This window comes from Oryx dammah, unplaced genomic scaffold, assembly GCF_014754425.2.
Source record: "Oryx dammah isolate SB20612 unplaced genomic scaffold, SCBI_Odam_1.1 HiC_scaffold_28, whole genome shotgun sequence".
In the NCBI taxonomy this organism is placed as follows: domain Eukaryota; kingdom Metazoa; phylum Chordata; class Mammalia; order Artiodactyla; family Bovidae; genus Oryx; species Oryx dammah.
The window spans coordinates 103,119,848-103,147,432 of NW_024070212.1; the positions used below are offsets into that span (position 1 = coordinate 103,119,848).

At 49.1% G+C, this 27,585-nt stretch overlaps 1 protein-coding gene across 1 annotated transcript; it reads left to right on the forward strand.

The window, feature by feature from the left end:
• Positions 1-24,860: 24,860 nt before the first annotated feature.
• Positions 24,861-26,225, forward strand: CITED4 (Cbp/p300 interacting transactivator with Glu/Asp rich carboxy-terminal domain 4). Its single transcript, XM_040231548.1, has one exon. The coding sequence runs from the start codon at positions 25,123-25,125 to the stop codon at positions 25,678-25,680; it is 558 nt and encodes a 185-aa protein (XP_040087482.1). The 5' UTR covers positions 24,861-25,122; the 3' UTR covers positions 25,681-26,225.
• The last annotated feature ends 1,360 nt before the right edge of the window (positions 26,226-27,585 follow it).

Sequence of the window (27,585 nt, forward strand, 5' to 3'; positions counted from 1 at the left end):
ATGAGTCAGTTCTTTGCATCAGGTGGCCAAAGTATTGGAGTTTCAGCTTCAGCATCAGTCCTTCCAATGAATATTCAGAACTGATTTCCTTTAGGATGGATTGGTTGGACCTCCTTGCAGTCCAAGGGACTCTCAAGAGTCTTCTCCAACACCACAGTTCAAAAGCATCAATTCTTCGGCGCTCAGCTTTCTTCACAGTCTAACTCTCACATCCATGCATGACCACTGGAAAAACCATAGCCCTGACTAGACGGACCTTTGGTGGCAAAGTAATGTCTCTGCTTTTCAATATGCTATCTAGGTTGGTCATAACTTTTCTTCCAAGGAGTAAGCGTCTTTTAATTCCATGGCTGCAGTCACCATCTGCGGTGATTTTGGAGCCCAATAAAACAAAGTCTGACACTGTTTCCACTGTTTCCTGGTCTATTTGCCATGAAGTGATGGGACCGGATGCCATGATCTTCGTTTTCTGAATGTTGAGCTTTAAGCCAACTTTTTCCCTCTCCTCTTTCACTTTCATCAAGAGGCTTTTTAGTTCCTCTTCACTTTCTGCCATAAGGGTGGTGTGTCATCTGCATATCTGAGGTTATTGATATTTCTCCCAGCAATCTTGATTCCAGCTTGTGCTTCTTCCAGCCCAGCGTTTCTCATGATGTACTCTGCATAGAAGTTAAATAAGCAGGGTGACAATATACAGCCATGACATACTCCTTTTCCTATTTGGAACCAGTCTGTTGTTCCATGTCCAGTTCTAACTGTTGCTTCCTGACCTGCAGATAGGTTTCTCAAGGGGCAGGTCAGGCGGTCTGGTATTCCCATCTCTCTCAGAGTTTTCCACAGTTTATTGTGATCCACACAGTCAAAGGCTTTGGCATAGTCAATATGCTGTCTAGATTGGTCATAAGTAACAGTCACAGTACTGGAGGAAGCAAAACCATTTGCTGGGCATGAGGTCTTCATTTTCCTGTTCCCTGAAGCATGAATGCACTGACTGTGTAATATTGGGCAGTCACTTAACCCTTCTTGGTCCCCGAGTGCCTAACTGCTGAGCAGGTTAGGATACTACGCTGTATTCTGAGCATCTTCTCCGGCCGGATACCACCGGCAGCCCAGATGTCCTCAATGGCTCCTGACAGGTGGGCAGGAACGGAACCGCCTACCCACCACCCGCGTCCAGTAGGTGCTCTTCACTTCTAGTGCTCTTCCCGTCCCTCCTTTTCCCGCAAAGCCGACTCCAGGAGCCCCTTCTCGGCCCGGGCAGCCCACGAGTGCTGAGTCACTCGTCTGGAGGAATGAGCCACGCCAGAGGCTGGGCCCCCCCCCTCCCCCTCTCCCTCCCTCCCTGTCGGCCTGGGGTCCCAAGCAGCAGCGGGCGGGGGAGCCGCGCAATTACCCTAATTACAGCCTGGCCTCCGCGGCGGTGGCGAGCACGGCCACGCCATCCCAAGAACGCCCCCGGCCCGGGCCGGAGCGTGGGAACCGCCGTGCCCTCCGCCCGGGGCGGCGGCTGCGGCGTGGGGAGCCCGTCCGCCCGCCCGCCTGGGAGGCAATGATGACCGATAAGCCTGGCCGGCTCGCCGCTCTAGCGCGGCTAATTACTGGGCGGCGCTGGGCGAGCTCGCGCGGCTCCTTTCAAGGGCGCTCTCCAAGCGCCCCCCTCCCAGTGATCCGCATCCCAACACCTGGGCGGGGAGTGGCGGGGCGAGGGGGCCCCGACTGGCTGGGAAAGCCTAGGGGCCAAGCTCTCCTGCGGGTTCCCGTGCGCCATTTACCCATTCATTCATTCATTCACCCACTCCCCACTCATTCATTCACTTACCAAACAGATGTTCGTGGCGTCTGTGGCTGCCTTTTCGGTAAAACGAGAATAATAAAGAATCCGCCTGCAATGCGGGGGACCTGGGTTCAGTTCCTGGGTTGGGAAGATCTCCTGGAGAAGGGAAAGGTTACCCGCTCCAGTATTCTGGCCTAGAGAATTCATGGACAGTCCATGGGGTCGCAAAGAGTCAGACACGACTTTCACTTCACTCACTTAAAGTGTGTCTCACAGGATAGTTCTAAAGGCTAGCATGGGCATGGGGAGGAAAGAGACGGCTCGTTTACTAAAAATTCATTCTGTTCTTCACCACCTCAATACGCATCAGCTCACTTAGTCCTCACAAACACCCAGAATGGGGTGAAGCTCCGTTTTACAGACACACAAGACAGAGGCCCAGAGATGCTGGGATTTGCAGAGGTCACACGGTAATAGGAGTGTCAGACGTTTGGCCCTGTGCTGAGTGCTTTTTGTGCCTTATCTCATTTAATCCTTGCAGCAACCTCAGACTCTGAATATTCATATTTCTGTTTTTGAATATTGATTGCATCATGCAAACTCTTAGTTGTGGCATGTGGGATCGCAGTTCCCTGACCAGGGATCAGATCCAGGCCCCCTGCACTGGGAGCTCGGAATGCCACAAGTGTAAGTATTTCATCCGCATGTTCAGATGAGGAAACCGAAGCTCAGAGAGTGACTTGCTCAAGGCCACACCGCTGAAGTGGCTGACACGGCTGAAGCAAGGTTTGAACCCACCAAACCCAATGGGGAGCTCCCAAATCCTGTGGAGCTGAATAGAGCGATCCTCCTTCTCCCCCTGCCCCTTCCAGCCTCAAGCGTAGGATGGGCAAAGTCTCGATGCCCAGCTGCCTCCCACCCCATGGACCAGCACAAAATACTCAGGGGACAGTTTAGAGGGGGTTTGATGCTGAGGAAAGGGCATGAGATAGATACAAGCAACCTGAACATTTAAACTCTCTAAGCCTCAGTTCCTTATCTATAAAATGGGCACAGCAGTCCCCATTCTGCCTCCCTTCCAGCACTGCTGTTCAAGTGTTGTTCTTGAGTCCATTGGCCGTGTTCATTCGCTTAGAACACTTCTTGAGTGCCAACTGCCACCTTGGTGCCACCGCTAGAGTGATCAACTGTGTTGCTTGCCCAGGGCTGAGGGGTACCTGGGCTGCAGAACTCAGAGTGCTAAACTAAGATAATCCTGTACAAACCAGGACAGTTGGTCTCCCTGCCTGTGCTGGGTGCTGGGGATTTGAGCCACATCAGAGCCTGGCATGACTCCTCTGAGAACTGGAAAGACTCCTGCCCATGGGAAGAGATGCCCCATGGGAGCTGCTGGCACTGGAACGGGGCAAGGACGACGCACCCTGCTGATGTGCTGTGCTCAGCTTTTTCCCCAGTCCCCTGGCTCCAAGCCCAGGCAGATATGCCAAAGCAATCCTACCCATTGCCTGGCTGGGAAACCTGAGGCTGAGAGACTGGCAGTGGCTTTCCCACAGCAGCTGCTATGAGTCAACGCCCAGGGGCAGGGGTGATCAATCCCACCTCTCTCTACCCGCCCCCTCGCTGTACAACCTTGAACAAGCCACTCTACCTCTCCAAGTAGCTTCCCATCCTCATCTGGGGGTGGGGGATGGGAGTGACGGGGTATCTCCAAGCCCAGTGTGGGTGGTGACTGTTACTGAAAGCTTTTCTAGGAACCCTCTACGCCACCAGAAACTCCCAGTAAAACACCCAAAGGCAGGGGTGCCTGCCAAGAACTTGGTCACTGCTGAGTTCTTGGCAGTAGCCAGGTGAAGATGTGCCAGAAAGAACCTAGAGAGGTTGGCCTTGAAGTAGGCAGAACGGGTCTTAACCCCAGAGGTCGCTGGGTTTCTCTGAGCTTCATTTTCCTCACCTAGAAGAGGGGAAATATGGTCCGCCTCCTGCGCTGGTGTTGTGCATGAGACTCTGATGCCGAAGTGCTCAGGACACACCAGTTCCTTTCCTGTCCCCTTTCTTGGTTCCTGTTCTCCCTGGCCCAGCTGGTCTGGATTCAACCTAAGGTCCTCTTCAGCTGCTTCCCTCTTTCGCCTGCATTCACTGGGAACCCACCATGTGCTGGTCTTAGGACCATGAGCGGGGCTGACATAAAAAATGGAGTCTCCCTTCTTTCCTGGGATGCCCTGGCATTTCCTAGGACCCCAGGCGGAGGGAAGAGAAAGAACAGCAGCAGCCATCGCCCCTGAGAAAACAGGAGGCCAGCTTCCTAACGCCTTCCCTCTCTCCCACCCTCTCCCTCTGCCTGGAAGCCCTTTCCCGTCATCCCCGGCTCCCACCATCCCCACTTGATACTGAGCTCCGAGGCTCCTCTGTCTGTGTCTCTATCCAGCAGGAAGCCTGCCCTGACTGCCCCATGTAGAGTTAACTACTCTTTCCCCAAGCAAGTCTCACTTGTCTTTGTCTTTATTTATGTTATTGAAGTATAGTTGATTTACAATGTTGCATTAATTTTTTGCTATACAGCAAAGGAAATATACACATATATATTCTTTTTCATATTCTTTTCCATTATGGTTTATTACAAGATATTGAATACAGTTCCCTGTGCTAGACAGTAGGGCCTTGTTGTTTCTTTATTCTATATATAACAGTTTGCCTCTGCTAATCCCAAACTCCCAGGCAATGCCTCCCCGCTCCACTCCCCCTTGGCAACCACAAGTCTGTTCTTTATGTCTGTGAGTCTGTTTCTATTTTGCTGATAAGTCCATTTGTATCGTATCTTAGATTTCACATATAAATGATAACGCATAGTGTTTGTCTTTCCTTCTGACCTACTTCACTTCATATGACAATCTCCAGGTGTATCCATGATATTGCAAATGGCACCTTTCATTCTTTTTTATGGCTGAGTAGTATTGCATTGCATGTATATACCACGTCTTCCTTACCCATTCACCTGTCAATGGACTTTTAGGTTTTTTCCATGTCTTGGCTATTGTGAGTAGTGCTGCTGTGAACACAGGGCTATGTGTATCTTTTCAAGCTATAGTTTTGTCCAGGTTTATGCTCAGGAGTGAGATTTCTGGATCATATAGCAACTCTATATTTTTGAGGGACCTCCATACTGTTTTCCATAGTGGCTGCACCAGTTTATATTCCCATGGCTTGTTTGTAATCTGCAAGCAGGCAGAGGGTCTAACTCAATGCAGGCAGCAGTAGATATGAAAAGAGAAGAATCATAAGGGAGGATGTGGGCCTGAGTCTATGTTCAGGCTTGAGGGATCATCAAAGGAATTCCTGCCCACTCTGTGCCTAGACATTCCCTCCAGAATGGGAGAAGGTGTCAGAGGAGAGGAGGCCTACCTCCTTCCAGGGTCTTCCAGCTTCACCTCTTGCTCCAATTTTACACCTTTATGGAGTTCATCAGCAACCCATCTCCATTGACAGGGGGCTGCTGGGGTAGGGGTGTTATCTGACACTGGGACGCAGACACGTGGATGTGAACTTCAGCTTTGCTGGGAGCAGCGGGTCACCTTGAGGAAAGTCATTTCCTTGTGAATGAGGGATTTGACCAAATGACCTTGAAGTCCTTCCAAACACAGTCTGAGATGTGGAAATTCTGAGACTTCCGGGTCTTCGCATCCAGAATCCATGGTGTAAAGCTGCTCTATCCAGTAGGGTAACCACTGACCACATGTGGCTACTGAGCATTTGATATGTGGTTCACCCTATTTGTGCTGTAAGAATAAAATGCACACTAGATTTCAAAGATATAATTCCAACAATGTGAATTCCTATTGGAGATATGTTGTTGATTGATGTTTAGTCTCTTTAGTCATGTCTGACCCTTTGCCATCGCCTGGACTATATATAGCCCACCAGGCTCCTCTGTCCATGGGATTTCTCAGGCAAGAATATTGGAGTGGGTTGCCATTATACTTTTGGATATGTTGGATTAAATAAAATTTGTTATTAAAATTAATTTCACTTGTTTCTCTTTACTTTTTTTAAAATATGTGGCTACTAGAACGTTTACAGTTTCACATATTGACTCATACTGTGTTTCTATTACACAACTCTGGATAAACAGCTGGTGATCACCCAGCCAAGCCAAGGTTTCCTCCCTGGGCACTAATCAGCTCTGCAGTTGTTGAGGTATGTTCTCTTCCTAGGAGAGAAGAATCAGACCCTGAAACCTTATGAGATAGTGTTGTTTTCTCCCCAAAAGGAAGGTACCCCATGTCTCCTCTTCCTCCTTGAACAACTGTTTTCTGGGCAAGTGAAGAGTCCAGTCCATCTTTCAATGCTGTGCTTACTCTGCAAGGAAGACGGAATTAAGACATGACTGGGAAATTCCTTTTCAGGCTGGCTTCCAGCACTACAAGAGCCAAGCCGACCCACCCTGAGGAAACCCCCCACTGCCCCTTCCTGCCTGGCCCAACTCTGTCCCCTAAGTCTGAGCCAGGACGGCCCCAAGCTGGACGTTCAGGGGGGCACCTGACCTCCCCTTGGCCCCCACCAGGGAATTTACACACCAGCCAAGGTGGTGGGTCACACCCACAGCGTAACTGGAGCCTTCATCTACTGGGAAATAGCAGATCTTTACTGAGATACGGGCAGATATGGGCCCTGTTTCTGCATGCCCCACCCCGACCAATATTTCCCTCCACATTTTGAGAAGGAAGTAAAGAATAGGACACAGCAGTTAAGAGTGAAACCTCAGCTCTCCTTCAGGCACAAGTTTAAAGCCCAATTTGGCCAGGTGCTTGCCTGGTGGCTCAGCTGGTAAAGAATCTGCCCACAATGCGAGAGACCTGGATTCGATCCCTGGTTGGGAACGTTCCTTGGAGAAGGAAACAGCTACCCACTCCGGTATTCTGGCCTGGAGAATTCCATGGACTATATAATCCATGGGGGTCGCAAAGAGTCAGACACTACTGAGCCACTTTTACTTCACTTGTGTGACCTCCCTGGGCCTCAGTCGCCTCATCTGTGAAATGGAAACAATCCTAGTAAGGACCTTGTAGGCTTGTAAGAACTCAATGGAATAATGCATGTATGACAGAGAAAGCGTTCATGAAACATCAGCTATTGTTACTATTATTAATAAAAACAGAATCCTTCCTCATTTATAGACTTCTTTTCATAAAATCAGCCCAACCAAGGTGGCCTTAGAGTCTTCTCAGGGATTCAAAGAACCAGTCAGTGGAACACTTTGACTGGAAAGGGTTTTTGCAGGGTGTCTGGTCTAGGGCTTCATAAAGAAGTGACAGCTTGAAAGTCTCTTCTGCTGAGGGTTGGCAGCTCAGGTCCTCAAGCAGCATAGATGGGGGTGGTGGTAGGGTGAGGAAGACCTTAGAGAGCCCCTTCTTGTGCTCCCCTCCCCCAGACCCCAGACAGCCGGGTCAGGAGGGGTGGGGTGAAACTGAAGGGAAAAGGGGTTGGAGAACCCCAGAAGCTATTTTTTCATTAACTCCCCTCAGTACACCTGCAAAATGAAATCACTGGAAGGGTGATTCTTCTATTTCCCTCAATATTCCCATTTAAAACAGGATTTTCAGCAATTAGTGGATTTTTTTTTAAGTCCCCAAAGGAGTCTATTGTCTTAGCAATTCCAGATCATCAAAGAGACAAAGTCATATCAAAAAAAAAAAAGAAAAGAAAAGAAAACAGTCATATTTGTACATAATCATGTTAGACAAAGTATTTGGCTTTAATTTTTCTGCCTTCAAATTGGTTTTTAACATATCCTTTTTTGGTTATATTTATGTAATTTTATCAACTGCTCATCCTTGAGAGAAAACCATAGTTTATTCTGAGATAATGTTTGTTTGGATTTTTTGGTGCTGAAACGTTTTCCCTCTTAATGAAGTGGTGAAGTGATTGGTAGTTGTTTTTGGTTTGTTTGACTGCCTGGTTGGGCTGTTTTATGTGTCCTGTTTTTATGTGTTTTATTATTTGGAAAAATAAAAAATTAGCCACCCTACATCGGTTCTATAATTTGAAAGGGACAGTTTATTGCCCCAAAGGTCTGGGAACCGCTGACCCAGTCCAACCTCCCACCCACTAAGCGTCTTCCTCTTGTCCTGCCTAGCCTATACCCTCAGAGACGGGCCCCCTTGAAATCCTGGAAACCATCCCCCTGGCAATGGGGCCCCTACAACTCCTGGCAACCAGGTGCTCGCATTTCCAAAAGCTACCATACTACCCTCAGACTCCTCTGACTCAGAAGTTCCTTCCACTAAACTGAAACCCACCTCCCGATGGTCCTAGGTTCATTTTTAGATGTCACCCCCTTACTACCTAGAAACAGCCATTTAGAGATCTAAAGGCAGTGTGAGTGTGACCCTCCTGGAGGCTTCCCTTCTCTGGGCCGAGACTTCCAGTTCCTTCCCTGGCCTTTGGATCCCCTGCCAGGAGCTCAATCTGAGAGGTGAGCAGTGTGGTTAATAAGGGTATGGGCTCCAGAGTCAGTCTTGGTATGAATCCTGGCTACACCTCTTTCTTGCTGTGTGACCTTGAACAAGTTACTCTAGCTCTCTGGGTCTCAGTTTTCAGCTCCCTCACCTCAAAGCAGAGATAATAACAGCCCCGATAGGATTGTCATGCTGGGAGGATGAGGTCAGTTAACATGCGTTACGCCCACTGTAGAATAGTGCTTGGCGCCACACTATGCTCAGCGTGTGTCATCTAGGATGTGTTTTGTGGCCCCGCCCTTCCCACCCCATCACCGGGGGCAGGGGCCTGACCCAAGCTGGGCCAACAGATTTTTTTCCAGGCCCTTGCAGACTCAGAGAAAGGAGTCCGTTTTTCTCCATGAGCTAAAGGCTCAAGGTGTAAAACTCAACAATATTTTCTATACCATAAAATAAATCAGTGTGTTGTGAAAGAGAAAAGGTAATGTCCAGAAAAAAACAAAGGCAAGAAAGAAAGTGCTAGTTCCAGCTAGCCCTTCCTAGAACTTCAGTGTTTGTCTCAGTAACTTAGTAACTTTCCTAGTAATTTAGCAACTACCTCCAAACTTAGGACTTGGGACTTCCCTGGTGGTCCGGTGATTAAGACTCTACCTTGCAAGGCAGGGGACGTGGGTTAGATTCCCAGTCAGGGGACTAAGATCCCACATGTTGCAGAGCAACTAAGCCCACAAGCTGCAACTACTGAGTCCGTGCACAACTAGCCAGTCTGTGCGCTGCAATGAAAGGTCATGCACGATGCAACTAAGACCCAACACAGCCAAATAAATACATAAGCAAATATTTAAATAAAAAAATCTTAGGGCTTAAAACAGCAATCATTTATTAGCTCCTGAGTCTATATGCCAGGCTGGGCTCTACTGGCCACTCCTGGGCCCACACACGCCTTTGCTGTCAGCTGGTAGCTTGACGAGGGCCGCTTGGTCCAGGATGATCGGAAGGTGACCTAACATTTACTGAACGTCTGCCATATCCCAGACACCGTGGGAAATACCAGAGTGGAGAAAGTTAATATTCACCGAGTTCCTACCTTGTGTTAGGCCTGTGATGGAATTTTAGGTGTATTATCTCACTTCATTGTCCTGACTACACAGTCAGGGAGCTGTTATTATGACCACCCCTATTTTACAGACGAGGAAACTGAGGGTCCGAGGGGAGGAATAACTTGTTTAAGATTTCAAGACCCAGAGGGTCTGAGCTGGAATTCCAACTAAAGACACCTAACTCCGCAGAGCCCACGAGCTGGCACTGCACCATCCTGGCCCTAGCCCCATCCCAGAGTAAAACTAGGCCCTAACTTCATGCTGCTTTAAGTGTCATCAAGGGGATCAACTGGACACAACATCAACAGCATAAGATTCAATACCATTCATTTGGTAAAAGTATCCCCCTGCCTCCTTTGTGCTCGGCACGGTGTCAGGGACAGAGATGCGGAAATGACTCAGACAGGATGCGGTGGCAGCAGCATGGAGGAGGAAGTGATTAATCATGCCTGCTTTGGGCTCGGCATTGGCTCTTTATCAGCCCAATTCTTAAGGGGTGGGCGATGCTGGTGAGGAAATGCAGCTCAGGCCAAACCCCCTTCCCACAGATGCACTGGGTCTCAGGGTCCCACTTATGCAGCAATCAGAGGTCAAGGTCATCCTCAGGGGGAGAGTCCAAGGCTCTGCACCCATCCTTTGAGCCTGGCTACAAAGCTCGGTACAGGTCATCTGTTCACAGTATATCTATGCATGCCAGGTCAGAAGTAGAAGCTTCCAAGATAAGTGGGTAGCCTTGCCACCTTGCAAGGCAACTCAGGGACTTCTGAGCCCAAGGGAGCAATTTCGACCAGCCCTGAATTGGGACGCTCAGAGATTCAGCATCCACATGCCCAGAGCCCTGTCGCCAGCGGGCAGGCACGAATTGTGGAAGGAACCTGACCCCAAGGTGAATTCTAGCTGCTCCAGCTGCTGACTGTGTTCCCTTATATACACTGTCAATAATCCTTCCTGAGTATTCTCATTATCTGAAAAATGGGGACAAAATCCCCATCTGACCCAACACTTTTATGTTTCTTGAGCTAGCTTAAGTAAAATCAGGACTGTCTCAGGAGCCCGGGGCACCTCCTGAAACCCCAAGGCAGAGGGGCCCATGAGCCTGGCATTCCCCCTGTAAAGCCCCCAGAAATTCAGGCACGACTCCCTCCCCCATCTTCCCTCTCATTTCTCTTCTCTCCAGACTTGCTTCATTTTTCTCCCTCTGAAGACGCTCCCCCACTTTATCTGGTGCCTGTGACAAAAGCTGGCTGTCCCCACAGCCCACTCATGGGTTTATATGTGTTCCAACCTCTTTCAGTCTGGGTGCCGTATTTCAGTCCCCATTCCAAGCTCCTGGGAGAAAGAGTCTGGTCCAGCTAGGCTTAAGCTCCACCACTCTGGTCTATGGCACAGCAAGCTCTGTCCAGCAAAGGGGGTTAGATAGCATAATGGGAACCCCCACAGGTAAAATGAGGAAGAGAGCATTTCTCAGAGAAGGAGTGTCACCGTGGATGAGGCCGATTCCCCACCCCCGACCCTACCCCATGAGTTATTCTGAGGATTAAATAGGACAGTGGGCCTTAGTCCCCTGACACCTAATAAGCGTGTGCTTCAAGGCAGGGTCTTAGGTCAGACTCCCTAGAAGCTGAGCTGTCAGTACGGGAGTGAGGCAAAGAAACAGCGGGGGGCTGTGGAGGGGGGTCACAGAAGGATGGAGTCCCAGCCTGACCCACAGGGAGCACTCGGGCAGTCGCCCCACAAAATCAGTATCACACTGAGGCAAAGAAGACTTGTCTATTGTACCCTCATCAGTCAGACCCCAGGACTGGCAAGGGCTGGGGAGAGGGAGGGGGAGGCTTCCATTTGACCAAGGGCACTTCTCAAGAGAAGGGGACAGCTGTGATTGGGAGCAGCCAACATCCCAGCAGCTGGGAGACAGGTGCGCCAGCTGAGAAAAGGGGTCTGGGCCGGGCACCAGCAGCATCCATTACAGAGAGTCTCACACAAACATTTAAGGCCACTAGTTGATGGCTTGCCTTTACTTCTCACTTTGGTGTGTGTAAGAGTAATATTAAATTATGCATATTTTTATAGTTCTATTTATTTTTATTTTTGGCTCTGCTGTGTGCCACTTTCTCTCACTGTGGCCAGCGGGGGCTGCTCCTCTCTGCAGCACACAGGCCTCTCATTGTGGAGGCTTCTCTTGTTTCAGAGCACAGGCTCTAGGCTCTCGGGCTCAGCAGTTGTGGCGCGTGGGCTTTAAACATGAGGGATCTGCCCGGACCAGGGATTGAGCCGGTATGCCCTACATTGGCAGGTGGGCCCTTCACCAATGCACACCTAGGGAGGTTCTTTAAATTACATTTTGAATACGTGTTTTTTTCTAAAATGTATGATTTTTCATATACTGTATATTACTACACACAGTCCATACAAATATACCTATTACCATAAAGATTGAACACCCAAAATTGTACATGTAGTAAGTTTCACAGGGGACCCTTAAGGACTGTGTGTGAATTTTGCCTTATATGTTGATTTTAGAACTTAATGCCCCTGCCACTATTAAATAAGACTCTAAGTGGTTAAGCTTCACCTGCCACCTCCATAGGGTCACAGGACTCCAATTCTGAGGGGGTACCAAGGGGGGGCCTCACGGCTTCAGTGGGTCCCGTCCCACATGAAACACATCCAAGGCTGTGACTCAGCTCCTCAGCTGACCCAACCCTTGCCTACCTCTCTGATGGCTGCCCCTCGGCTCACCAGCCTCCAACCTCAGGGCATTCATTCATTTTCTCGAATGCACCAGCTCTTTCCCTCCTGAGCATTTTTACATGCTGCTTTTTTGCCCAGAACATCTTCCCTCTGTTCTTTACAGAGTTGGCTCTTCCAGGTTCAACCTAAGGTCTCCTGTCCAGGAGGCTGGCCCTGACTCTTCTTTTCTAAAGGACGTTTAGGAACATTCCTTGTGATTCAGTGGTTAAGAATCCACTTTGCAATGCAGGGCATTCGGGTTGGATCCTTGGATGGGAACTAAGATTCCCACATGCTGTGGGCCAACTAAAACTGTTTCCGCCAATTACTGAGCCTGTGAGCTGCAACAAAAAATTCTACCTGCTGCAGCTAACATCCAATGTAGCCAAATAAATAAATATTTTTAAAAAATAAAGTTTAAATCACCCTGCTTGTTTCCTTCCTAGTCCTTGACAGTTTGTTATTATTTTATAACTTGGTTCTTGTCTCTCCTGTTACTGAATTGTAAGCTCTATAAGGCCAGGAAGTACCTGGCACACAGTAGGAGCTCAATATTTGCTGAATAAATAATAAATAAACTGTTGCTGTGCCCCAGCAGTTTACTTTAAATCCATCCTGTCAAATTCCATTGGCAAGAGAGAAAGCACCAATAGAAGGATCATCACCCCTCTGCTCAGAGACCTTCCATGGCCCTTCCCTAGGCACAGAGTTGCTAACAACCCCCTGTTTCAGCAGGCAAGCATAAAGTTAAGAGACCCAAGTTCAAGTCTCACCCTTGCCACTTGCAACAGTATGTAGCTATGCACCGGTAGTCAAATTGATTCCCCTTTCTCTGTCTCAGTTCCTTTCTATGTGAAACACCTCCTGCCTTTTCTCCTTCTTAGATTGTTGTGAGAAGATGTTGATCTCTATACCAATATTTTCCATATTTTGAGTGCTGATTTTTAAGGGCTTTCATCATTCAGGTCTGATCTCTCCCTGCCCAGACACAAATGACCATTATTCTAGCCCCACCCAGCCACCTGGTACTTCCTGAACTCCACTGTGTACATTCACGCTTTAGTGCTTTCATTCAAAAGCTGTGCTCTTTATTGAGAAAGCCTGTTTCATCTGCCTTCTCCATCTGTCCGGATCCAGCCCATCTGATCAGGCCCACACCTCCATGACATTTTCCTCTACCTCGAAGCTCATGGCATCTTGGATGTTTGCTTTACACCTGGGACTGTCTCCCTCCTGCACTCCAAGTTCCTCTCCCTGGTCCAAACAGCTTATCTCAACATCACACCGCCCTGTTTTGTACAGACCAGGCCCTATACTGGGCAATGGGGCTTCAGAGAGGAGGAAGACCCCGTTTCTACTGTAGAAGAATATTACCAAGAGGGATCAAATATAACTTGATAACTGATTTGCAGGCTAAGAGAGCGTAGAGGTTAGGTACACTTGCACTAAAGTCAGGTGTCAAGTATATACCTGACTTTGAATCTCAAGATGCCTGAAACAGAAACCTGACTACAGTGGCTTAACCGAATAGCACTTTTTTTTTTTTTCCAAAATAATAAGAAGACCAAAGTAAGGCTTTCAGGATTGTTATAGAAGCTCCATGGGACCTGGAGGGCCCAAGCTCCTCCTGGAGTCTACTCTGCCATCCTTAGCATGAGGGAGTGAGTGAGTGAATGAGTACAAGTGCTCAGTTATGTCTGACTCTTTGCAACCCCATGGACTATACAGTCCATGAAATTCTCCAGGCCAGCATACTGGAGTGGGTAGCCATTCCCTTCTCCAGGGGATCTTCCCAACCCAGGGATCGAATCCAGGTGTCTGCATTGCAGGCAGACTCTTTACCAGCTAAGCCACCAGGGAACCCCAAGAATACTGAAGTGGGTAGCCTATCCCTTCTCCAGAGGATCTTCCCCACCCAGGAATCAAACCAGGCTCTCCTGGAGGCAGATTCTTCACCAGCTGAGCTACCAGGGAGGCCCATCCATAGCATAAGCCATCATTTTCCTTCTCATCTATAAAATGGGAATAACTACCTTCTGTCCAAGGTTGTTGTGAAAACTAAGTGGATCCATACGTATAAAGAGTTTAGAACAGAATCTAGCACATGCTAAGTGCTCCATAAGTGTTAATTGTTGCTGTTGTTGTTATATCTTCATGGTGAAAAAATGGATGCTGCCCCTCTAGGCATCATGTTTTCATCCCTGGCGGGAAAGGAGGAAAGGCAAAGCACAAAATGTAAGTGCTGGGTGAATCCATCTGTTTTTTTCTTTTCCAATGGAGGTGAAATTCATATCACATAAAATTAACCACTTAAAAGTGAACAATTCACTAGCATTTCATATACTGACCATGTTGTGCAACCGTTATCTAGTTCTGAAAGGAATCTTCGTACCCATTAGGCAGTTGCTCTCCATTTCTGTCTCTTCCCAGCCTTTGGCAACCACCAATCTTCATTTTTGTTCCTGTGGATTTACTTCTGCATAATTCCATCCATATCCAAAGAGCTTTCCAGGAAACCCCACCCGACCTCTTCTGCTTATATCTCATTGGCCAGGAATGTGTCTGATTTTTGTCTAGGCATGTTGCCCCTGTCAACAGAATCAGCACTCTGATTTTGAATTTTATATTCTAAAATTTACTGAACACCTACAATTATATTTTATGATCCTCTAGCCCCTGAATTCTTTTAACACTTTAATTTTTCCAAAATAAGAATCATCTTACATTGATAATATAATTGGCCTTCTATGTCCACTAGTTCCACATCTGCAGGTTCTGTATCCTTGGATTCAACCATCTGAAGACTGAAAGTACTTTTTTAGAAAATCCCAGAAAGTTCCAAAAAGCAAAACTTGAATTTGCCACATGTTAGTAAGGAAATGGCAACCCACTCCAGTGTTCTTGCCTGGAGAATCCCAGGGACGGGAGAGCCTGGTGGGCTGCCGTCTATGGGGTCGCACAGAGTCGGACACAGCTGAAGTGACAGCAGCAGCAGCAGCAGTAAATTGTTTGCATCATATTTAAAACTGCTTATATTATATTAGGTACTTTAAGTAATCTATGATGATTTGAAGTATACAGGAGGAAGAAAAAGGCAGCCTGCTCCAGTATTCTTGCCAGGAGAACTCCATGGACAAAGGAGCCTGATAGGCTACAGTCCATAGAGTCACTAAGAGTCAGACATGATTGGAGCACATTCTCAGTGTATCCTACACACAAGCACTAAACCATTTTAAATAAGGGTCTTGAGCATCTGCAGATTTTGGTATTCATGGGGATTCTGGAACCTATCTCCTTAGGAAGTATAGGGATGACTGTATCACATTTTTAATGAAATATAATGTCAGGAATTGTTCTAGCTGCTGGGAATAAATCTATAAACAAAACAGACAAAATTCCTGCCTGTGTAGAGCTGACATTCTAATGGTGAGGAGATAAACAATTAAGTGTAATAAATAAGAATATTATTTAATATGTTAGAAGATGATAACTGCTTAGAAAAAATTAAAAGTAGAGCAGAATCAGGGCCATTTGGGAGATCGACAAAGAACTAGTTGCTGTATTAATGTTATCTATTGCCATGTAAAAAATTACCCCAGAATTCAGCAGCTTAAAACCACAAACATGTATTATCTCAGTTTCCATGGGTCAGGAATCCATGATTGGCTTAGCTAGGTTGCAAAACAAAAAATCAGCTGGAGCTGTGGAATCCACTTCTGAGCTAGCTCACACATATGGCTGTTGGCATATGGCCTTAGTTCCTCACTGGCTGTTGGCAGGAAGCCTTAGTTCCTTGCTGTGTGGGTCTCTCCACTAGGGCTGCCTGAATGTCTTCATGGCTTGTCAACTGACTTCCCCAGAACAAGTGATTCAACAGTCAGTCAGTCAGTTCAGTCACTCAGTCATGTCTGACTCTTTGCTACCCCATGGACTGCAGCACACCAGGCTTCCCTGTCCATCACCAACTCCTGTTCATCGAGTCGGTGATACCATCCAACCATCTTATCCCCTGTCGTCCCCTTCTCCTCCTGCCTTCAATCTTTCCCAGCATCAGAGCCTTTTTCAATGAGTCAGTTCTTGGCGTTAGGTGGCCAAAGTATTGGAGTTTCAGCTTCAGCATCAGTCCTTCCAGCGAACATTCAAGACTGATTTCCTTTAGGATTGACTGGCTGAGTAAGAGCAAGGAACAATTAAAAAAAAAAAAAAATCAAAAAATGAGCAGAAGACCTAAACAGAAATTTCTCCAAAGAAGACATACAGATGGCCAACCAACACATGAAAAGATGCTCAATATCACTAATTGTTGGAGAAATGCAAGTCAAAACCACAATGAAATGTCACCTCACACCAGTCAGAATGGCCATCATTACAAAATCTACAAATAATAAATGCTGGAGAGGATGTGGAGAAAAGGGAACCCTTTTGCACTATTGGTGGGAATGTAAATTGATGCGACCACCGCGGAGAACAGTATGGAAGTTCCTTAAAAAACTAAAAATAGAATTACCGTGTGACCCAGCAATTCTACTAGGGAGCATATACTTAGAGAAAAACCTAATTCAAAAAGACACATGTGCCCCAATGCTCATTGCAGCACTATTTACAAAATCCAGGACATGGAAACAATCTAATTGCTCATCAGCAAAAGAATGGATAAAGAAGATGTGATATATATATCCGTGGGATATTACTCAGCCATAAAAAGGAATGAAAGTGGGTCAATTGTAGAGACATGGATGGACCTAGAGACTGTCATATAAAGTAAGCCAGAAGGAGAAAAGCAAATATTGTATATTGACACATATGTGGAAGGAATCTAAAAAAATTGGTAAAGACAATCTTATTTACAAAGCAGGAATAGAGACACAGAGGTAGAGAACAAACGTATGGATACCGAAAGGGAAAGGGAGAGAGCTGGAATGAACTGGGAGATTGGGATTGACATATACACCCTAATGATACTACGTACAAAATAGATAACTAGTGGGAATCTGTTGCATAATACAGAGAATTCTACTCACTGCTCCATGGTGATGTAGATGGAAAGAAAATCCAAAAGGGAAGGAGATATGTGTATATGTAAGGCTGATTCCCTTTGCTGTACAGAAGAAATTAACACAATATTGTGAAGCAACTCTATTCCAAAAAAAATTTGTTTTTTAATGAGAACAAGGAGAAACCCACAGTATCGTCTACAACCTAGTCTTGAAAATGACACTGTCTCTTCTGCTGGACATTCTAGTCCTTAGGAGTGAGTCACTATGTCCATCTCACGATAAGGAGAGGAGAATTTGAGGGTCTATCAAATAATTTGTGGACATTTTTGGAAACCACTACAATGAAATGGAGTTGTAGGAGAAAGGTAGTATTTGAGCAAAGACTCAAAAGGAGGTGACAGAATTAGCAGATTGCTCTGGGCAGAGGAAAGAGCTGGAGCTGTTGGGCAGCTTGCCTGGCATGTTGGTAAAGAAGAGAGAGCGATACTGAAAGGAACCTAGCAGAGCTGTCACACTCCGTTCCTCCAGGACTAGCTGTGTGACCTCAGGCAAGTCACTTCTCTGTGAAATGGGAATGATAGTAACAGCTCACAGGTTTATCATGAAGCTTAAATAGAATACTCCATGGGGCTTTCCCTGGTGGCTCAGACGGTAAAGAATCTGCCTGCAATGTGGGACACCCAAGTTCAGTCCCCGGGTTGAGAAGATCCCCTGGAGAAGGGAATGGTTACCCACTCCAGGATTCTTGCCAGGAGAACAGAGGAACCTGGCAGGCTTCAGTCCATGGGGTCGCAAAGAGTCAGACATGACTGAGTGACTAACACACACACACACACACACAGCATCCAGGCCACTTCTGGTCCATAGTGAATGCTCGGTGTTGTTTTTGTTCAGTTGCCCATTTATACAATCATGAGGTTCTCTTGGCAAGTACATTGGGGTGGTTTGCCGTTCCCTCCTCTAGTGAATCACGTTTTGCCAGAATTCTCCACGAGGACCCATCCATCTTGGGTGGCCCTGCATGGCATTGCTCATAGCTTCATTGAGTTATGCAAGCCCCTTCACCACGACATGGCAGTGATCCGTGAAGGGGAAATGCTCAATAGATGTTAGCCAGTACAATTCTTGTTAAGATCTGGTGCAGTAGCTTCATTCTCATCATCTGATCATCAGCTACAGAGGTGCAAGTCGTCACCCGGGAGCTCTTGGAAGACATGACTTTTAGGGGACCTGGACAAAGGTCTCCCCTGTTCAGCAGCCTTGAGGAAAAGCTGCAGAAGAGATGACCTTTACCTGGAACTTTACCTGCTCTGGAACTCAGGTCTCAGAACAGTCTCCAGGGTTGAGTGCCAGTCTGCCAAGCTGCTGACTGGGTAAGGCTGGGGCTCTGCTCAGCCAGGGACTAGGGAGCCAGCTGAACAGTTCTAGAGTGAGGTCTCACCAGGTATCACTCCTGAGCCCTCCAGTCTCAGACAATCTTTGCCTTGGGTGCTAGAAATGGGCTGTCAGCAAGAATAAAATCCAAAAAGTCTTCCCAACCAGCACCTGGGGTCTTAGGGAGAGCTTCAGTTCAGTTCAGTTCAGTTCAGCCAGTCAGTCGTGTCTGACTCTTTGTAACCCCATGGACTGCAGCACGCCAGACCTCCCTGTCTATCACCAACTCCCGGAGTTTACTCGAACTCATGTCCATTGAGTCGGTGATGCCATCCAACCGTCTCATCCTCTGTTGTCCCCTTCTCCTCCTGCCTTCAATGTTTCCCAACATCAGGGTCTATTCCAATGACTCAGTTCTTCACATCAGGTGGCCAAAGTAGGGAGAGGTGGAAGCCACTTGGGCTTTCTATAAGTCCTCAAGAGGAGGGACTGGACACAAGGAAGAAGAGGGAAGAATCGCATCCTTGCTCGGTGATACAAGATGGTCCCTAGGAGCCAGCAGTTCCTTTCCACTGGTGACCACTGGTCAAGGATTACTGTGGCCCTGTCAACTCTTGCCAGGTGGGCTCAAGAGCTTCTCCTCCTGCTCCCCAGCACGGGCTCTTGAACACGTGGCTTGGGGTGAAAGCGGCTTGAATCAGCGGGGATGGCTCTGTTGCAGGACTTCAAAAGTCCCTTCCAGCCCTGGCTCCACCACACACAGCTTGTGACCACAGCCAGCTTCCTGAGTTATTTTCTGGGCTTCAATCTCCTTCTTTGTAAAAAGGGTAGTAACTTCTGCTCTGCCTAAATCATTCATTCAATGAATACTTAAGCCTCTCCAATACACCAAGCACCATTCTAAAGCCTCAGAAATACCATGCAGAACAAGAGAGGCAAGGCCTCTGCTCTTAGGGGGCTGACCTTGTGGCGGGGAGACGTTCTCTGAAACAATGCCACATGGTGGGAGGTCCTGAGAAGCTAAGCAGAAGCCAGGGAGGAAATAGAGAGGGATAGAAGTGGTCAGGGAAGGTCTCGCTGAGCAGGGGAACTTTTAGGAGATCAGAACCAGGGGAAGGAGTGAGTCATGTGGATGTCTGAGGGAAGAGCAGCCCAGGCCAAGGGAGCAGCAGGTACCCGAGCAGTCCAAGACAGAGCAAGGAAGCGATCCTTGGAAATGCTGGGAACAAATGAGGTTCAACTAGTGCAATGCTTTCACAGCATAAATTAGATCACGTCACTCTTCTGCCAAAGCCCTTAAAGGGCCTGTGTGCTGTTCTCTGTCACTCAGTAGTATCTGACTCTTTGTGACCCTATAGACTTGTAGCCCATCAGAGTCCTCTGTCTGTGGGATTTTCCCAGCAAGAGTACTAGAATGAGTTGCCATTTCCTCCTCTAGGGGATCTCCTGACCCAGGGATGGAAGCTGTGTCTCCCAAGTCTCTGGCATTGCAGACAGATTCTTTATCGCTGAGCCACCAGGGAAGCCCAAAGTGCCTAACTAGGCCCTTCCAAGGCCCTACGTGATCTTCTTCCCTCTGTCTTCTCTGACCTCCCCCCACCCCAAGCTCCTTCTGCTCTAGCCACCCTCCTTCCAGGCTGTGATTCACACCTGCCTCCAGGCTTTCCCCGACTCAGGAGCTCGGAGTCACCTGCAAGGCTGATTAAAATGCAGACGACTGGGCCCCAGCCCAGTTACTAATTCAGGTCTGGGGCGGGGCCCCGGATGTGCATTTCTGTCAAGGTCCCTGGTGATGGTGATGCTGAAGACCCGGTCCCCGGTACGAAAGCTTTAGCAGGACCCTCCAGACGTCTCCTCTGCTGGGACCAGTTGGCCCCAGACACCACTTGGCTACTGCCCTCTCCTCCTGCAAGTCTTTGCTCAGATCTTATGGTCTCCCTGAGGTGCACCCTGACCATTCTATGCAATACTGCACACTGCCACCTGCATCCCCAATCTCCTCTCTATTTTTCCTTTTTTCTGTAGTAATGACCTGTCTAACATGTGGATAATTATTTTACTTAGTCTGTTGTTAACTATATGTCCCCATGTACCTAAGAGTGATTTTAACCCTGATCCTATGAAGCCGTGTGTGTGTGTATGTCAGTCACTCAGTTGTGTCCGACTCTTTGCGACCCCATGGACTGTAGCTTGCCAGGCTCCTCCATCCATGGGAGTTTTCAGGCAAGGATACTGGAGTAGAGTGCCATTTCCTTCTCCAGGGGATCTGCCCAACCCAGGGACTGAACCTGGGTCTCCCGCATTGCAGGCAGACTCTGCCATCTGAGCCACTGGGAACAGTTATGAAGCCCTGAGGATCCCATAAATCTCCCAGGGATCTGCTAAACTCATCAAATATATTTGCAATGGTTTGTGAACCATGATGTTTACAGTATAAACTAAAACAATAAAACAGCCAGCCATTTTACCAGCAAAACAGGCTTATTCAGGAATAGCAAAGAATAGCGATTTAGGACAAATGACTATGGTGAACCACATGCAGGTGAAGCAAAGGAGAGGAAACTCTTTTATAGAGGAGAAAGGGAAGTTGGAGGGGTTGTTATACACAACAAGTCCATTGGAGGAAACTAGGAGTTTGAAGTATAGTCACTTTTCATTGGCTAGCTTGTGATAGTCTTTCATTGACTGAACTGTTACCAGGCAAGGAGAAAAAAAGTCCTCCTCTATGGGAAACTAACGTCACTTCCTGCTGGAGATGCAAGGTATGTCTCTTCCTCTTGGGAATCTGTATTGATGCCCCAGTGGTACCTTTGTGAGGGCTCCCCTTTCTGGGCTCCTGACTCCATTTTAGTGAGGTTTCCCTTTATTAATTTTCAGCCAGTAGCTTTCATTAGATTCTCAAAGACTTACTTGACCCCCCGAAGCTTAAAAACTACTTGCAGATCAATATCTGGCACAAAATAGGTGCTCAATAAATATTTGTTGACTAAATTAAAGACCCTTTAAAGCATTATTCACACATTTTATAAAAAGTTTTATTGATTGATTGATTTGGTTGCTCGAGTCCTAGTTAACATGCTGGATCTTCATTGCACCATGGGGGATTTTTTTTTTTTTGATGTGGCACCAGGAGTCTCTAGGTGTGGCGCACAGGCTCAGTAGTTGCAGCTCATGGGCTTAACTGCTTCTTGGCATGTGGGATCCTAGTTCCCTGAGCAGGGATCAAACCCACATCCCCTGCATGGGAAAGCAGATAAACCACTGGACCACCAAGGATGTCCCTCAAGCACACTTTTTTATAAAAGGAAACTGACGGCGCACTGGATCCCAAATGTTGATGTCCTCAGACAACTAAGTCAGGACGACAGGGTTCCTTTTTAAAAACACAAATTTATTACTTAAAATACCCTCAGAGAGTTTGAGTCAGGGGTTTGGGTGGGTCCAGAAATTCGGGATTTTTCAAAGCCTCCCGCTTCCCCCCACCTCCACTCCTCCAAGTGAGTCTAAGGTGCAGCCAGGTGTAGGAATTTCTGTGTGAAATCTTTATTGGAGAGAGACTCAGGAGACTCGATTACCGTTTGCAACTTGTTACTTTTTCAAAAACTGTGATCATACCCATGGTCACTTGTGACCTTCTCACGAGCTCTCAGATGACAGGGGAGGGACTATAACCTCCCTTTCACTAAGTAGAAAGCTGAGGCCCTGGAGAGCCAAGTGACAGCCCTCACACTCAGCGGTCACACTGCCTGTGGGGGTTAGAGATACGGTTAGAACTTGGGCCCCTGGCCGCTCACTCTAGGGTTCTCCTCTCTGTACCAGCTGCATAAACCCAAGTTCCAGGAAATCCCAAGGACACTACCAGGGGAGGGGAGCCAGGGAAGGGAGGGGCAGAGTGGCAAACACGTGGAGGGCAAGGTTCAGGAAGTTGTCTCCTGGCCACCAGGAGAGACTCCAGCTGCTCTAAGGACATAGGCAGTCACATGCTAGCTCTGACTGTGTATGGCCAAAGGACAGTCACTTTCCCTGTAAGTACCTCAGTCTCCTTATCTGAAAAATGGGACTGACAACTGTGGCAAATTCTTAAGGAGATTGGAATACCAGGCCACCTTACCGGTCCCCTGAGAAACCGGTATGCAGGTCAGGAAGCAGCAGTTAGAACCAGACACAGAACATCGACACTGGGAAAGTAGTATGACAAGGCTGTATATGGTCACCCTGCTTATCTAATTTATATGCAGAGGTGTTGTCATTCAGTCACTTAGTTGTGTCCGACTCTTTTTGACACCTTGGATTGCAGCACACCAGGCTTCCCTGTCCTTCACCATCTCTAGGAGTTTGCTCAAACTCATGTCCAGTAGGTCTGTGATGCCATCCAGTCATCTCATCCTCTGTCACCCCCTTCTCCTGCTTTCAGTCTTCCCCATCATCAGGGTCTTTTCCAGTGAGTCAGCTCTTCATATCAGGGGGGCCAAGGTGTTGGAGCTTCAGCTTCAGCATCAGTCCTTCCAGTGAATATTCAGGGTAGATTTCCTTTAAGATTGACTGGCTTGATCTCCTTGCAGTCCAAGAGACTCTCAAGAGTCTTCTCCAACACCACAATTCGGTGTATATGCAGAGTACTCCGTGAAAAATGGATGCATCACAAGCTGGAATCAAGATTGCCGGGAGAAATATCAACAACCTCAGATTTGCAGATGAAACCACTCTAATGGCAGAAAGTGAAGAGGAACTAAAGAATCTCTTGATGAGGGTGAAAGAGGAGAGTGAAAAAGTGGGCTTAAAACTAAATATTAAAAAAAGTAAGATCACAGCATCAGGTCCTATCACTTCATAGCAAATAGATGGGAAAAAAGTGGAAACAGGGACAGATTTTATTTTCTTGGGCTCCAAAATCACTGCTAATGGTGACTGCACCCATGAAAATAAAAGACACTTGCTCCTTGGAAGAAAACCTATGACAAACCTAGACAGTGCATTAAAAAGCAGGGACATCACCTTGCTGACAGAAATCCGTGTAGTCAAAGCTATGATTTTTCCAGTAGTCATATATGGATGTGAGAGTTGGACCATAAAGAAGGCCAAGTTTTCAAATTGTGGTGCTGGAGAAGACTGTTGAGAGTCCCTTGGACTGCAAGGAGAATAAACCAGTCAATCCTGAAGGAAACCAACCCTGAATATTCATTGGAAGGACTGATGCTGAAGCCGAAGCTCCAACACTTTGCCCACCTGACGTGAAAAGCCGACTCTTCAGAGAAGATCCTGATGCTGGGAAAGATTGAGGGCAAGAAGAGAAGGGGTAGACAGAGGATGAGATGATTGGATGGCATTACAGACTCAATGGGCATGAGTTTGAGCAAACTTCGGGAGATAGTGAAGGACAGGGAAGCCTGGTGTGCTGTAGTCCACGGGGTCACAAAGAGTGGGACACGACTTAGTGACTAAACCCCAAGTAAAACTATTGTTACCAAGGAAAGATACAACATCCCAGAAGATCACCAGGGATTTACCTCTAGGGACAAAGGTAAATCCAGCCTTTCATTCATTTGAGGCACATTTTCAAGCTACCTAATATGCACCAAGCATTTTGCTGGGCATTGTGCACACTGAACACATGACCACATTTATCCCTCACCATCTCAGTGGGATTGGTGCTGTCGTTATCCCCGTTTTACAGAGGAAAAAAACAAGCTCAGAGGAACCAGTGGCAATTCATTTGATCATTTGTTCATTCACCCAACTTTTACTGAAAACCTGCTCTGCGCCAGGCTCTCGGCCAAGTGCTGAGGACACGAAGCTGAACAAGTCCTTCAGAAGACATGCCTATAAATTACTTTAATAACAACTCAGTACATGCTTCCACAGACAAGTGAGTGGGAGAGAGGGGAAGAGCAATTGACTCCCCTGGGATTATGGGGGAGGGGCAACTAATCTTCCCCGGGGCCCTGCTCCACTGAGGCACTCGAGCTGTGTGCAGAGGCGGCAGTTAAAAAGCCTGGGTTCGAGGTCCGCTTCTGTCAAGGCTTTGCTGTGTATTCCTAGGAAACCCTCTCCAGCCACTGAGACTTGCCAGTTTTCTTAATCTGGAAAATTAAGAGGGTAAGAGGTTGGGCTTGTGATACTGAAGTTCTGGGGGGTCTAAACGTCTAGACCTCCCACCCCACCTTCTGGTCCATTCAAGCTTGGCCCCAGCCAGACCCAAGACTGAAAGTAGAGCAGCCAGAGCTGATGATCATTTGAAAAGTGCCAAACGCCCTGCTCCCAGACAGAACTCAAAGCCGAAGGCGTGGCCTGAGGTCCAAAGGGCGAATCTCTGACAGGGGCGGGGCTGAGACCTCCTGGAGGTGCGGCGTGGCCCGCCCAGAAGGGACTCATCCAGCCAATGAACACCTAGGGGCGGATCAGCCCCGCCTCCGACTTTAAGAGGGCGCGAGTCCGGGGGCGCGGCGCAGAGGTCTAGCAGCGCGGCTGTATAGGTGTGCAGGGTCTTTGCTGCCCATAGCTGGGGTGGACAAGAGCTCTGAGTTCTCTGTATACTGGGCTGCGCAGGAACCAGGGCCCGCCTCGGTTTTCCCTTGCCCGGCTGGGCTGCGGAGAGAGCACGAGGCTCGTATCGCTCGCCGCAGAGGAACAGCTGGCCGGGACCGGGGGACGCGCGCGCTGACCATCGGTCCGCCGCCGGCAGCCGGACCTCCGTCATGGCTGACCACCTGATGCTCGCCGAGGGCTACAGCCTAGTGCCGAGGCCGCCCCTCGCCGCGCCCGCCCACGGCCCTCACGCGCTCCGGACGCTGCAGCCGTACTCGAGCCCAGGCCTGGACAGCGGGTTGCGGCCGCGGGGGGCTCCGCTGGGCCCGCCGCCGCCAACACAGGGGACCGTGGCTTACGGGGCCTTCGGGCCGTCGCCCACCTTCCAGCCCTTCCCGGCTGTGCCACCGCCGGCGGCCGGCAACGCGCACCTGCAGCCCGTGGCGACGCTGTACCCAGGACGCGCCACCATGCCCCTCGGCGCCCCAGGAGGCCCCTCAGGCCCGCAGCCCGCACCGGGAGCCCCGGCCCCGCCACTGCAGCCGCCGGCGCACGCCCTGGGCGGCATGGACGCCGAACTCATCGACGAGGAGGCGCTGACGTCGCTGGAGCTGGAGCTCGGGCTGCACCGCGTGCGCGATCTGCCCGAGCTCTTCCTGGGCCAGAGCGAGTTCGACTGCTTCTCGGACTTGGGGTCGGCGCCGCCCGCCGGCTCGGTGAGCTGCTGAGCGAGGCCAGGCGCCTGCCGGGCGTGCTGGAGAGAAGGGGCCCAGCCTGCCTGCCGGACTCCGCCCCCAGCGTCTGGGCCCGGCACGCACCCTCCGTGAGGGTGGAGGCCGCGGTGAGTGCACCGAGCCGACGCCGGCCTGGGACGCCTGGCGTCACTCCAGGCCCTGCCTCCTGCAGGATGACAATTTGAGTTTATCTTTCTGACCCGGAGCCTCAGCGGTAAAATGAAGGGGGAAGGAACCCCCTTTTCGGACTCCCAGTTCTTAGATTCTGTATCCTCTCCTCTAGGACTCTCCCCGGCCCCAGCCCCCAATCTGAGCCAACCCAGGCCTCTGCCTGATTCCCCTTCTCCTTGTGAAGCCCACTGTGGTCACTGGGTCCCTGGAGCCACCCACCCGCCGGGCCCCCAGCCCTGCTGCCTGGGCCCTGAGGTCACTGGGCACTCGGCCCTGGGGAAGGGCAGATGGTCCAGCCCTCACCCCTGTGGAGTGGAGCAATGCCCCATCTGGCCTCCAACACCAAAATAAAACTGGGTCACTTTCCAGTCTGGCGTTTTTATTTCCTTATCACTCCAACTATATTTGGCTTCTAGAGTCCTGAGGCTGCCAGGGGTCCTGGGTGAGATGGAGGCCACAGGCCCTGGCAGTGGCCAGGAGAGGAAACTGACAGTTTCTCGAAAATATCTGTGAGTTGTGCAATTCTATCATAATCTGGAAGGCTGAGGCTGCCGCCACCGGGTGGCAAGGTAACTGAAGGTGGACTCCCTGCTTCTGGGAGGGATGGGGGAGGTGGAGCTTAGGGGTACTGCCTTCACTGTTCAATCAGCATGGAGGCCAGAGGGTAACCTGAGGGTCCAGGCTCTGGTTTTGAACCGGGACTCTCTTGTTCGTGATGCCATCCACTCAGATTTCTGAAGCTGCTTCCTCAGAGACAGATAGAGATGGTCCCCATCTTAGGTGGTGGTGAGGCTCACATGCAATGTGAGACCTTTAGCACAGGGCCAGACCCCTAGGCAGCACTCAAGACATGATAATAATGACTACTCCACAATAACCATGCCTCAAGGAGTCGCAGTCCAAGCAGGAGGGGTGGGGGTAACAGGCCTGGAAAGTTGTCAGGATGAGTCGGGACACAGAAGAGTGGCATGAGGACTAGGAGTTAGCTAGGACGGCCCAGCAGGCAAACCCAGAGAAGGGAGTGGTTTCTGCTGGCGGTAGTGGTGGTGGTGGTGGTGGTGGTGGGCGGGAGTGGTCAGGTCAATACAGGCTTCAGGAAGGTGGTGACATTTGATGTGGTGAGAAGAGCCTTGAAGGATGAGTACATCCTTAGGACTTGGAGAAAATGGCATGCAAGTGGAAAGTCCATTCAGGGGTAGGGGGGCACACATGTACAGGGCCTGTATGGGAAGGCACGGGGTCTCTAGAAAGGTCTATTCAAGTTATGGGGATTGGGGAAGTAAGCAGAGCCGCTGTTCTACAGACAGGGATGTGGGGCTGGCCCAAACCTGGCAGATTTGGCCTCAGTCCTGCCCACCAGCATGGGCTCCTGGTCACGCTGCTGCCTCTCTCTGGAGAGGTCCATAGGTGCTTCAAGGGTGTAGGAGAAAGGGATGAAGAGAGGAATGGAAGGCAGAGAGGAGAGGCTGGGGACCAGGACAGGACAGGGCAGTGGCGCTGGAGAGGAGATAATGAATCCCAGAGACTCTGTGCAGGGAGTAACCCGGAGCTGGGCCGTGTGTCCCGTGGTTGACTTCACCTTCGCGCCAAGCTTGACACGACTTCCCTCCAGCCTGAGCTCACCCAGCGCACACTGTCAACACCAACTCAGGAGCCACCAAGACAGGCGTGGAGCAGGCCCAGAGGTGTTCGATGAGAAAATGAAGGTCCCTCCCTAAGATACCAAGG